The sequence below is a fragment of the Zonotrichia albicollis genome, chromosome 9 (genome assembly GCF_047830755.1).
Source record: "Zonotrichia albicollis isolate bZonAlb1 chromosome 9, bZonAlb1.hap1, whole genome shotgun sequence".
NCBI lineage: Eukaryota > Metazoa > Chordata > Aves > Passeriformes > Passerellidae > Zonotrichia > Zonotrichia albicollis.
Window position 1 is genome coordinate 37,560,915 of NC_133827.1, and position 13,680 is coordinate 37,574,594.

At 43.0% G+C, this 13,680-nt stretch overlaps 1 protein-coding gene across 1 annotated transcript in view; it reads right to left on the reverse strand.

The window, feature by feature from the left end:
* The window catches only part of FNDC3B (fibronectin type III domain containing 3B), a 184,442-nt gene that overhangs the window by 34,930 nt on the left and 135,832 nt on the right, over positions 1-13,680 (reverse strand). Inside the window, exons 12-20 of the mRNA XM_074547428.1 lie at positions 13,210-13,334; positions 10,245-10,419; positions 9,484-9,570; positions 7,693-7,831; positions 7,083-7,154; positions 6,498-6,616; positions 5,045-5,150; positions 4,103-4,275; positions 1,941-2,054 (exon numbers count right to left, since the gene is read on the reverse strand). Of these exons, the coding sequence (XP_074403529.1) occupies positions 1,941-2,054; positions 4,103-4,275; positions 5,045-5,150; positions 6,498-6,616; positions 7,083-7,154; positions 7,693-7,831; positions 9,484-9,570; positions 10,245-10,419; positions 13,210-13,334 (1,110 nt within the window). The remainder of the gene's footprint in view (positions 1-1,940; positions 2,055-4,102; positions 4,276-5,044; positions 5,151-6,497; positions 6,617-7,082; positions 7,155-7,692; positions 7,832-9,483; positions 9,571-10,244; positions 10,420-13,209; positions 13,335-13,680) is intronic.

Genomic DNA, 13,680 nt, shown 5'->3' on the forward strand with positions numbered 1-13,680 from the left:
TCCTGGCATGTTCACATCCACAGTGGGACCTGGGAGTGTGATCCTGGCACACTCACACCCACAATGGGACCCGGGAGTGTGATCCTGGCATGTTCACACTCACAATGGGACCTGGGAGTGTGATCCTGGCATGTTCACATCCACAGTGGGACCTGGGAGTGTGATCCTGGCACGTTCACACTCACAATGGGACCTGGGAGTGTGATCCTGGCATGTTCACATCCACAGTGAGACTCCCACAGGATCGCAGAATTATCAATGGTTTGGGTTGAAAGGGACCTTCAAAATCACCTCAATTCCAACCCCTGCCATGGGCAGGACACCTTCATCAGACCAGGCTGCTCCAAGCCCATCCAACCTGGCCTTGAACACCTCCAGGGATGGTGCAGCCACAGCTGCTCTGGACAAACTGCTTTATTGTCTCATCACCTTCACCACACAGAATTTCTTCTCAATATCTAATCTAAACCTGTCCCATTCCCCATATCCCCAGCAATCCCTTTATTTAGGGGAACACAAATTCAATGCCTGAATGTGCTGGACATGAGCCAATACAGGCACAGTTCCCAAACCAGAATATTTAGTGTGTTTAACAGAACTGCCTAGAGCTGTACTGTGTGGCCTGAAGCAGCTCAGGGAAGCCCTGCTCTGCCTGCAGAGGAGTGGCCTGCAAGGACTTTGTGATTGTGATGGGCAAGATGCAATTTCCAGTGCAAGGACCCAGAGTCTTGCTGCACACCACAGTGACCACCCTGCACAGGCACAGGGGCTCCTCTGGCTCTGCCTCAGAGCTTCCAGATGTGTGAGCAGGAACATCCAGAGCTCCTAAGCCACATTTCAGAACAAAATCTGAAAAAAAAGCATCACAATGGGCACCACAGTGTGCTCTCTAGCCACACTCCACAGTGTTTCACTGTTTTTCTTTCTAATTCATATCAGCCAAAAAATTGCACTCTTTAAGAAAACATAACCACTGCAAGCCACAGCTTCATTTTTAGCTAGAGTAAACAAATATATCCTTCAAATAAATAGAGAACCCACCAGGAGCACTGCTTCTTGGCTGGGGAGAGCAAATCCCTGACCATGAAAAGGCAACATTTGAAAGTTCAATGTGATTTCTAGTTGCAAAAAATATTAACAGCCCCAAACTGCACCAAATACACCTGTGTGTTATTAAATGAAACACAGATTATGTTTGTATCTAGGTATGTTGTTAGCACAATTTATTTGAGCATCTTTCTCAACAGGTGCATTGTTGAGAAATAGAAGCAGGGCTGGGATGGCTGCTGGATTTTCACTGAAACTCTGTGGCAGAACTACAGACTTTCCCACTGAACCACATCACAATATTATTTATGGTAACATCCTTTCTTCTCTGCCTTAATTACACAACATTTTTTCTTTAATGGCACCAATCATTCCCATAGCACTTCAGCTAACACTTATCTTGAGCTCACTGCCTAAGATGCTGAAGAATGGAGGAGGAATGCACACACAAACTAAAATAAAAGTAAATATTTGGGAAAAAGACAAACTTTTGAGGGGGAAGAAGGCCTACATCATAAGTATTTATGTAGAGTTAATTCCGTATCAGAGACTCCAGTTTCAGCCAAAATCAAATATTTATATTTATAATTCGAAATGAGAACATGCTGATGTGCTAAAAGCTTGCAGAGTGCACTTCTATCATCTGATGCCAGTGCAGGAGGATTTGTGTCTGAATCCTCATCAGGAAGACTCATGTCCAGCTTTCTGTAATTCTTCAGAGCAAAGCAGAGAAGATGATTTTCTACAATAGAATAGTTTCTACCTAGGGTTTCCCTGCATAACAAGATAGCTCCAGCCCAGTGAACAGCTCTCAAGCTCACTTTTGAGTTCTGTGCTGAGCATACTGGTCTGGGTAAGCAAGGTGGAATCAAACAGGCAGGGACCTGACTCACCTCCCAGCTGACCAGGACTCGTGTGTTGGACAGGAAGGACAGGGAAGGTGCTCTGCACTGGCCTGGTGGTCCTGCTGCTGTGGTGACCTCTGTCACCTCCGAATACGGCCCGTACTGCAGGGGAACAAGGTATCATCATCATCATCATTATTATTGTTATTATTATTATGTTACTACTACTATTAATATACAGGTGTACACCCATCTCAAAGCCCTCAAGAGCTTCCCAAAAACAGCACACGAACTTTTTCACCACACTAAACTTTCTCAAAGGCAGACTGGGTTTCCAACACCTGGCACCAACCACCAGAGCTCAGGATGAGCCCACACAAATGACTCAGAGTTGAAGTGTGAGGTGAGCTCAGGAACAAGCAGAGAGCAGGTACATCCTTTGTGCATCCTCCTGTGTGGCAACAAGTGTTCATGAAAGCAGAGACCACCTCCAATTTGCCCAGAAGCGAGAATGAGCACACAGTAACCGAGGAACAGTTTGTGTCCCTCTGCCTTACCTTAGCACAGGGTGTCCACGTATCAAAATCAGCATCCCATGGATACAAAGAGGAGCACAAAGACCAAAGCACACACTGGAGTCCATTTCCAGTTTCTTTTACACAGAATATCTGCCCCAAGTTACTGTATCAGGACAGGATGTGCTGGACACCAGCCTGGCACAAAGTGCAGGGACACGCGGCGCCCACTCCACTCCATGGGCAGCTCAGCTCAGCCTCTGAGCCCGTGGCAGCAGAATAATTTAAATGCCGATTAGCAAAAGAGAAAAAAAGCCAATTTTCAGCAGTCTGGGAGCCTGGTTTCATCCAGCAGTGCGAGGACAGGAGATAGCACTGAAGCAGCCTGAGGCCTCCTGAGTGGAAGAGCGAGGTTTGCTCAGTACATCCCCGAGTTAATTAGAAATGGTTCTCCAGAACAAAGCAGCTTCACTTGGAAGCTATTAGAGGAAAAACACTGGTATTTACTTATTTTGTAATGCAGTATTAGTGAGCATGAAAAAAAGGAGCCACTACAAAAAGGCCGAACGACAGAGAAATTATGAACCCCAGAAAACTTCTCAGCAGATGTGTCAGTATCTGCCATCAAAGAAAGGCCAACACTGATTGCTTTGTCCTACAAAGAATGTACATGTCAAAAAATATAATTTATTGACTTCAGCTCTTTTTGAGGAAGAATGTGGTAAAAGACATCCTCCGCTATTTTGCACCTGGTAGAAAAACAGAGCCAAACCAGAATCAACTCCATCATTTAACAAAGGGTGGAATCAGAAATGCTTTGCAACTGTTCTGCTGAAAAAATAAAGGAAAAAAAGAAAAAAAAGGCAAAGCATCACATACTCAAAGCTACCAGGTAGGCAATGGCTCTCACTCCAGCAAGCAAATCTTATCTTTCCATGAGCATTTAATTAATTTTTCACAAAAACAAAACAGTGTGTGTTTTTAAACCAAAACAGTCTTGCAGATATTTCTAATACCCAAGTTTTAACAGAACTTCTCCCTGCAAGTGAGTAACTTCAAACCTTTGTGTTATGTTTGTCATCAAGATTTCCTGGGGAGAAACACGTCAATGCATGTAGCTTAGTTGGACTTTATATAAAACACCACTGGAATGACACAAAGGAAAGCATAATCAACCCAAACCTCAATGAAAAAGAAAAAGATCTTTCTACAGATCTCTGTGGACATCAGACAGAATTTCTGATGTATTTGGGAAGGCACTTCTTCCAAGGAAATAATTTAATAGAAAAGTCTCACTGAATCTATAAAGCACACATTTTTTTTTGGAATTAAATCAAAAAAGTCACCAGGAGTGTGCGTTTCCTTCAAAACACACCACCTGGGTGAAATTGCAGTTCTTGTTTTTACACACTTTAGATTTAAAACAAAAAGGAGGAAATGCAACAGAATGAGGACGAAGAGAATCCTCCCTGCAAGCAGCTGTGGCTTTTGGCAGGGATTTGGCACACTTGGGAGCAGCCGATTCTGGCCAAACCGTACCAGTACCCGAAATCTCCTTCTAAAAGCGACCCAGGTCTAAAACCGCAGCTCCTCCTCCCACGTTCCTTCTGAGCATTTATCATGTTTTTTCCTTTGCCCAGGTCCCCCTGCCCAGCTGAGGAGCAGCCCTGACCGCACCCAGAGGTGCTCACGTACCCCGCCGTCGTTCAGGGCCCGCACGCGGAACCCGTAGGTGGCCCCGGGCAGGAGGCTGCCCACGGTGCACTCCAGCTCAGCCCCGTGGTACACCTCAGAAACCACCTCCTCGGGGGCTGTCATCTCCACGCTGTACTCAGAGACAGGGCAGCCGCTTTCTGACTCAGGAGCATCTACAAAAAATCATGGAATTCGTTAGTAGCGTTAGGGCGTGCGCCAGAACAGCCATTTTTACTTCATATACCACAGAAATGTGTATTTCTGCTAGACAGAAGATATCTTCTATTTACATAGATACAGATATCTCTCTTTTGTTATGGGCACCCTTGTTTTTACCCATGAAAACCATGTATTTGATAACACCTGCATGTTATGTTACAAGTCAGTAGCACAGAATCAAACTGCCTGGGGATCAGAAAAACAGCAGCCACCAAAATGCTTCCAGCAATCATATGGGTGGATTTTTATACTGGTGTTGTAATATATTTGACAGTTAGAAATTTTACTTATCCAGAATTTGGCTTAACAAGCGATGCCACAAAAATACTTGGATGCTGCAAGATTATCACTGTAAAGAAAACACTCTGTTGGAAACCGGCATCTGTCTTGCATTCTGAAAAATGTTCATTTTTTGACAACTTACTGCCATGAGCGTAGTCCAACATCTTTGCACAATAACAGGGGTCCAATAGGTTATGTGTTATACTGTGGATCAAGATTTAAATGTCACCCAAACTCTCAATATGTTCTAACATAAATTTTTGAAAAAAAAGTTATACATTAGAAGTACCAGAACACTTCTGCTAAGCCAATATTTCAAAGGAATAAAAAAAAAAGATTTTGAGTCACATTGTGTTTTTGAAATAAAAGGAGAGATATTCTAACGAAGCTGATACTTATTAGCCCTGATAGGGACACGGTTAAAAAACAAAAAAGGCTTACCCCACTGCAGCTGCACCTCCCTGTGCCTCGGCTTGCCCAGCAGCCGGGGCGGGCGGCAGGGCCCCGGCGCCACGCTCAGCGTGCGGACAGGTAAACTCTCGGAGCACTGGGGGAGAACAGAGCTCAGTTACACACCCTGGAATGAGCACAGCTCAGTCACACCTGACAGGAGCACAGCTCAGGTACTCCTGACAGGAGCACAGCTCAGTCACACCTGACAGGAGCACAGCTCAGTTACAACTGACCGGAGCAGAGCCCAGTGTCACCTGACAGAGCACAGCTCAGGTACACTGACAGGAGCACAGCCCAGTTACCCCTGACAGGAGCACAGCTCAGTTACACCTGACAGGAGCACAGCCCAGTTACACCTGACAGGAGCACAGCCCAGTTACACTGACAGGAGCACAGCTCAGTTACACCTGACAGGAGCACAGCCCAGTTACACCTGACAGGAGCACAGCCCAGTCACACCTGACAGGAGCACAGCCCAGTTACACCTGACAGAGCACAGCTCAGTTACACTGACAGGAGCACAGCTCAGGTACACCTGACAGGAGCACAGCTCAGGTACACCTGACAGGAGCACAGCTCAGTTACACCTGACAGGAGCACAGCTCAGTTACACCTGACAGGAGCACAGTTCAGTTACACTGACAGGAGCACAGCTCAGTTACACCTGACAGGAGCACAGCTCAGTCACCTCTGCCATGGCCACTACCTTCAAGGTGAGCCACAGCTATGGAACAGCACAAAAAATTGTCTTCTACCCCCACCACTTTATGGAAATTTATATAAACAGTAAAGGAGAGGAGATGCTATCAAGCATGTCAGTACAAATACAATTAATGGAGTTCCTTCATTAGCATTCTCAATACTGGGCTCTCTGTTTTAATTTTCCTCATTTTGAAAATAATGTCAAGGCCTGAAGTACTCAATCTTAAATGAGAGAAAAACTTATCAAAGCTGGAAGAATAAGTGTATAGGTACTGAATTAAAATCAGGGGAATTACAGGAATTGGGGTCTGAAATAAGGAACCCAAAAACCTAAAGGATTCAACCCTATGAAAGGTAATTGTTACAACAAACCACCTCTTTCTGCATTCTCCAGTCAATACAGGGTCAAGCACATGAGAGTCTGGGGCCTTTTTCAAGAAAGTGGCCACATCAGATAAACATGATGGTCTTTTTCTAATGTAAATACAAACAACTACAGATTGGTTCTGAGGAAACCAGATCTCACTAAATTGCAGCTTGCTGAAAAGAAAATTATGTACACACAGAAATCTAAAATTCAGCAACTTGCAGCATGAGATTAACTGCAATCAGTGTAGTTTCACTGTGCTACAGGGAAAACATTTCCCTTCTTTTGAAAGCAGAAGTATTTTACCAAAATTAGCAGATAAATCTCTGAAAAATATAAACCCAATAGCCCTTATTGTTAGATAACACCCACCTGACTGTGTCCACCAGTGCTGATACAGCACGCCCGGAGTTTATACAAAGTGCCTGGTTTCAAGTGAGTACAGGTGTATTCTGTGGCTGAGCCACTATAGGCCACTTCCCACTGATTTGCTAAAAATAAGATATATCCAAGTTTAAATAAATGGAAAGCAACACATTTAGGAGTGTCCAGGAGAAGGGAAAATCTTCCACAAATGACATATTTCAGGAAAATCATTATTATCACTATAAATGTTATTCTCCACTTGAAGACATACCACCTAGACATACATGCAAATACATATACTTACAAATAAATATGAGTGTATATATAATGTATAAATGTGCAAATATATGCACACAAATATAAATAAAAATATTGCTAGATTTAGCCATATAACAAAGTTCTCTCATTATTAGTAAAAAACCCACTACAAAACCTTCCCAAAATCCAACCCCAGCTCACCCAGGAATCCTGCAAAGTACATAACTGTTTAAATCACATTATGAAGGCATTAATTATAATAACCTAAAGAATCAGGACTTCCATATAGTAGCCACAGTGTTTTTAAATTGAGACAACTTGTCTCAAGTTTACCTTCTGGACTTCCTTGAGAAATCTCCAGCAGATACTTTAGGATTTCTGAACCACCATTATCCTGTGGAGGATCTGGAAAAATCAGACAAGAAAAGGAGTGAAAGGTGACAAAACAATTATCAAACCTGCTCCTGATCCGGCTCCTTCTCCACAAACTCCTGCACAGTAACCACACGAGGTTATGGGCAGCAGAAGGGGGTGACAGACATTTGTTTTCAGCATGAATCAGACTAAAGGTGCTGGATAATGATGATCCAAACAAAATGTATGGAAAAAGCACTGAAAGGGAAGCTGTGCAGAGGTTTGCCCCATTAAAAAAGGAGGCAGCTGGAATGAAGCTGCAATGGGACATGAAATGGAGAGTGAAAAGCCTGAAGACGTGCTTGAGTGTGAATTAATCAAAAACAAAACATTTTTGCTTCTGAACACACAAGAGCCTCTACACACCTTTTAGAATATTAAAAAAAGTAACCTGTCAAGTTCTCCAAACACATTCAACTTTGGGCTGAGAAGGAGCATGAAAAATCTAAGTTCTAACACACATTTACATGATTTATTTGCTTTTCTTACGACCCAAAAAGCTCTGCTACATCAGTCTGAGCTGGCTTACCCCACTTCACACTAAAGCCATGAGATGTTATTGGCCCCTTGATCACGGGTCTGGTGGGAGGTCCTGGCCTGTCTGGGCTGGTTGTGCAGACCAACACCTCGCTGGGAGAACTCTTCCCTTCCACGTTGGAAGCAAACAGCTGAAACAAAACCACAGTGAGTTTACCCCTGTTCACTGCAACTGCTCTCCTGGCAGTTCTGCAGCAGACTTCTGTCAGTAATTGCACAAATGTCACATCCCAAAGTGTGTGGGACTGTAGTAACAGATACTAGATTGTCATGATGTTTCTTTACAAACCATAGTGATTTCTTCCCCTCCCACCATCAGCAATAGATCATGACATGTTTAGGATAAAAGCAGTGCTGGTTTTCCCTTTAAAGAAAAAGAAAAGCCACTTTTTAAAAATAACTGGGTCAACTTGCAACAAGTAGTTTTCTCCTAAAAGAAAAATAAAAGAACTATAACAATAACAAAATAAGAAAACTATAACAATAACTTTGGTATTTTTGTTTTGGAGGTATTTCTAACTGCTATTTATAAAGTAATTCAGACTATCAGTAATCACACAATTAAAAGTCAGATCAAAGTTGTTCCTGTAGCCAGTGACACCAGGCTACAAATTTGTTGTGATATAATTGCAGTTTTGTGAAATCTATGTTTAATTTGAAAGCAGGTCTGCAAAGAAGCACTAAGGGTTCTCTTCTCTCACCTGCCACTGCAGCCTTTACAACACTAAGCTAAAAGGCATCACCTCAGAGTGACAGCACAAAAACTTCCCAATCCTTTGGGTAGTTCAGGCAACTTCACAAGGTTTTCTGTCCCAGAGAGCAGAAAAAGAATATTCCCTGTGAGGGTGGTGAGGCCCTGGCACAGGCTGCTCAGAGATGCTGTGAATGCCCCATGGACAGAGAAGTGTTCAAGGCAAGGTTGGAGCACCCTGGTCTAGAGGGAGGTGTCCCTGTCCACAGCAGGAGGGTTGGAATCTGGTGATTTTCAAACCCAAACCATTCTATGACTTTATGATTTTTTTCTTTCAGTTGCTCCTGAATGTACGAAGACCTAGAGAATTCAGGTGTTGGCCTCACACACAGCTTCTGGCCATCTCCACAGGGACACCACACGTGGGTGGCACCTCCTGTGGACAGGGATGGAAGGAGAGCAGCACCACAGCTGATCCTGGATAACCCCACTGCCTTCTCCTCAACAGCAGCACCCACACTGTGCTCTGATCACAGGCCTCAGCACAGAGAGGAAAATGCTGAACTTGGTGTCTGCAGGAAGACTCCAGAGCATCTCTGAGGGCTCTGAGCATCCACAGAGGAGAAGACACCAACACCTGCTAAAACCCAGCTCCAGAACCAGCCACATTGATATATGAGACAGAAAAGCTTCATCCTGTGGCTGCCAGGGGAACACAGGCCCCTGTGCTGGGTGGGCACCTGACAGTGTTTGCTGCATTCTGTAGAAGTGAGATGGGATTGATTTGTCACCAGGTTTTTGGGAGCAATGCAGCCAACTATGACCACCTCACACGCTGAGCTACACTTTTACAACATCCTCCCACATGGTACTGAGAACTGTGATTGTTCGCCATAGTCTGAGCAACAGTATCTCCCCTGTGTGATAAAGGCAGAAACACAACTAACAGTTTCATATATTAGGTCACAGTATAAAGCAAATTTGTATTTGATGACTCAAAGTTTTGGAGGGAGCACTAAAGGATCCCTGCAGTGCCTGGAAAAAGCCCAAACCAGAAAACACTACACAATGACAAGAGGAAAAAGGCTTTACCCTGAATTTATACTGTGTGCTTCTTCTGAGATTCTTCACAGTACAGGCTTGCTCCTCTCCAGTGTACTTTGGGTGAAACACGCTGTCCTAAAAAAATACAAAACCAAACAAATTCCTGTAAGTGAGAAGTCTGTGAAAGTGTTCCCTGTGTTAGTCTGTACCTACAACACATTACAGAGGGGCTTTAGAGCTGAGTGCCTTAAAAAAAAAAAAAAAAACAAACAAGAAAAAACAAACATATAATACATATAACAATATTACTATTATTATTATTATTATTATTGTTATTATTATTATTACTACTATTACTTTTAACTGCAAGGCCACAATACTTTTTTTTTTAGAATTGACATGTTTCAGCTGCCCTGAATAATGCAATTTTGCTGCAAAATCAGCACAAAACCAATTGTGGCAGTTGAACCTGCTATAGAACTGAAAGTGACAGATGACAGAACACCAGCCCACCAAGGAGCAGCCAGGAGGACATGGCAGACTGACCTGGCCAGGGACAAGCTGCCCTGTACCTCACAGAATCCTGTGTGGCTTTGTAATCACAGATGACAGCAGAGATTTTCAGCTGAGGATTCCCAATTCTGCTGTGCAGCAGAGCAAATCAGCAGAATTTGCTCTGAATACCCTGCCAAGTACCCAGCACTCCTGGAAGGCCCTCCAAAGGAACAGTCCATGCTGTTCTCAGGCATCTCCAATTATAAATCAAAACTCAGTTTCAGTCATGCACTTTATGGCAACACAGCACTCACATTATCTTCTTCCTGGATTTCCAGGGTGTAGGAAATCACTTCCTCTGGTGTGCATCCCTCTACTTTATTCCACTGCAGGGAGATCCACGTCACCCCAGCGCGCAAGAGCCGCGGTGCAGAAGGGGTCTGAGGAATATTGCCTGCAGTGTAGCAAACCACCTCCTGGCTGTACCCACTGCTCAGAGACAGAGCACACAGAGAAATATCAAACACAGGCAAACAAACCTCCAAATCCCCCCCCAGCCAAAGAAACAAACAAAGAAAACCAAAAACAAAACAACAGCAACAACCAAAAAACCCCAAAATTAACCCAAATAAACCCACCCCACCACCACAATAACACAAAGCTAAAGAAACCTAAACCTCAATGTACTTAGAGAAATAGTTCACATTTTCAAAAAATTTGGATGAAGTTCAAATTTCTCAGGTGGAAAAGATGAACATCTAGTTAGGAAATGCCAGAACCAAGAATAGAAAAAAAGGCAGGACAGTAATTTTTTTCCACAATAGTACTGGGAAAAAAAATTTGAATGCCTAAAAATATTAACTTGGTATGAAGTGTGGAGGAAAATCTCATTTAACAAAGGGGAACTAGAGTAGAGGAAACAAAGCTTCAAATGTTCAACATTTGGATGTTGAACCTGAGATGTGCAAAATACCAGTTCTATAAACTCTGATCAAGCTCTCAAAGGAAGGTGACATTCTTGCAATTTTCAAATCTGTTTGCAAAGTACAAAACATATCTTGTACTTTAAAGTCACAACATGAACTTAACACACAGAAAAAGCCAAATCTCTTTATTCCAAATTTTCTTTTTCAAAAATAATCTATTTATTGAAATACACTTACATTTAAATAAAGCACCTATAACTAAAACCCAAACAAGACAAAAATCATCATACATGGTAAGTCCATAAAAGCATTACAACAAACCAAAGCCATCTCATGCCATGAAGTGTTAGATGACATTATCATGCCTTAATTTTGAGTGCTGTCTATAAAAATAAGGCATGTATGCTGGTGCTTATCTCACAGATTAGCACAGAACAGCTGACCATAAATAGTTTTTAGCTCACCCCTTCCTCAATAGCCTGAGGGGGGAGAAAAAAGGGAGAAAGAGAAGAAACAAAAAAAAAAAATGGGGGGGAGGAGTGTTGAAACATGCACTAAGATATTTTAAAAATCTGGAATCTGGCAAAGAAAAGAGATGCCAGAACTGGGAACTCTGCACAAACCCAATTCCCTTCCAGTTACACTCAGCAGGTCCAGCTCAGCCCCCCTCTCTCTCCACATTATTTCAATGGGGAGGGAATTAATCTTGGAAGAAGTTGGGAAAGGGACTTTGTGCACACAGGAGTGGTCTCAGTCCATGTCAGGGAAAACACAGGAACATGAATAAAGCAGCTTTCTAAAGCTATAAATTACTGAGAGGCTTGTGTTTGAGAAGACAGAACAATGCAGGAGTCTCCCTCCACAAAACACATTGTTATAAACCACTGGTGTTTCTTTGTGTCCTTGTAATAATGATTAGATCCTGTTTAGCTAAGGAGGACAATAAAGGAGTGCACAAGGGCACTGCATGTTTGGCTTCTTCACAGCTGAACCTTTCCTGGCCTGCCCTGCTTGCCTGAGCCCCTGCAGCACAAAGTCCCTTCTCTGGGCACGCTCTGCCCCTCAGCTGCAGAACATTTCACCCCAGGGCTCCCCAGCAGCTCCCAGAGCACTGAACTAAGTCTGGTTTCTCACCCATCTTCCTGTGAGTGCATCAGTTTGTGTGCAAGGAAAAGCAGAAGCTAAACCCCATCTTTCAGTGCTTTGGATGTCCTCTCCCAGTCCTGCCTGTCTCTCCCTTCCTTCCCACCCCATCAGCCAGCCCTGCCAGTCCTGAAGAAGGAAGGGACTGTACTGCTGAAAAGAGACAGAAGGGCTTTGCTTTAAACCAGAAAAATAAATATATCAAGATTCCTTTCAAAATCTGTAACTCAACTTCCCCTTGCTTGTTTTTCTTGGTTCACAGAGGTCCCTAGTGGGAATTTTACATAACAGATGTATTCTTTTCGTATTAGGACCAGACCACAAAACACCATTTAACACCTCAAAAGGAGCCTATCTGCTCAGGCTGATCTCATCAGCTGAAGGTACACAGCAATTCCCTGGGAGGTGAAGGATATCATCAAGGAAAGCCTGACTTACCTTGAAGCATTAACAACAGAGCAAATGTCAGATACTAAACTCAAAACCATTGTGAAAAATGCGTGTATTTTACGACTGGCTTTTCGCAAATATTAAAATTAATATTATACGTGTTGTGTTAGAAAGTAATGCTGTATTAATTCTCTTAAGTACTGTGTTAAATATAGTTTTAGGTTATAAAAATTGTTAAAATAAAAACTATGCTGTGTAGGATACATTTTTTAAAGACAGGACTCCAGTGAGATAGCAGCCACAGGACACCTGAATCTTTCAGAGAAAAAGAATTTATTGCTCCATTATCAGAAGAAATTAACTTCTTCCTGCCTTGAAGGCACTGTTAGGATTGGGAGGAAGAAGCTGATGATGACCAGCCACAATCCTGTGTTTGAATAGAATTTATGCATCATGGATGAAGTGTATGACTATGCAACGGGCTATTGCTTTTAAGGGTTAATCCTCTGTTAACTGTGTCCTTTTTCGGGCTCATGCTGCCCAGAAAAAGGTACCCAGACATCCATAACTCTTTGTATTTGTTGTCTCATATTGTCCTAATTCAAATTGTCCAAATTATTATTACTCTAATTGTATTACTATTTTTATAACCATTTCATTACTATCAAACTTTTAAAATTTTAAAAACAAGTGAGTGGCGTTTTTCACACCATGAAGAGAAAAGACACAAAAACCCCCTAGAAATTCCTCTTTATTGATGGGTGAACTTTTCAAGCAGCACTTTTTCTCAAGGAAGCTCTCAGCTCTCTGAGGAGCTCACCTGGTACCGATGTCGTTCTGGGCCGCCAGGCGGAAGGTGTAGCCCAGAGCCGGGCACAGCTTGGTCAGCTTGCAATGCTTCTGGCTCCCAAAGTAACATTCTCTGAAACCACTGTTCCTCTTTCCCTGGAAAGAGAGAAATCTGTGATCGGATTGCTATGAAACAAAACCACGCCATGTTTATTTCAAAAGTGCTATCAGAATGAGATGTTTTCATAAAGGAAGCTGTGCGAGCACTGACAGCACTGCTGTGCTCTGAAAATCACACAGCTCAGCAGAGTCTGCTGTCACATCCCTTCTCCTCTCACCTTCTGGGAGTTGTGAGATGTGTCTACAGCACATTGAAATACAATTTATCCCACTCACAAACAAAAAAAAGTGGGAAAATTATGAATGAAATGAATCTCTGCATCTCCTCGGTCACAGGAGCAGGGATAAAGGCGCAGCCAACACTCTGCAAGCACTGTTCTCC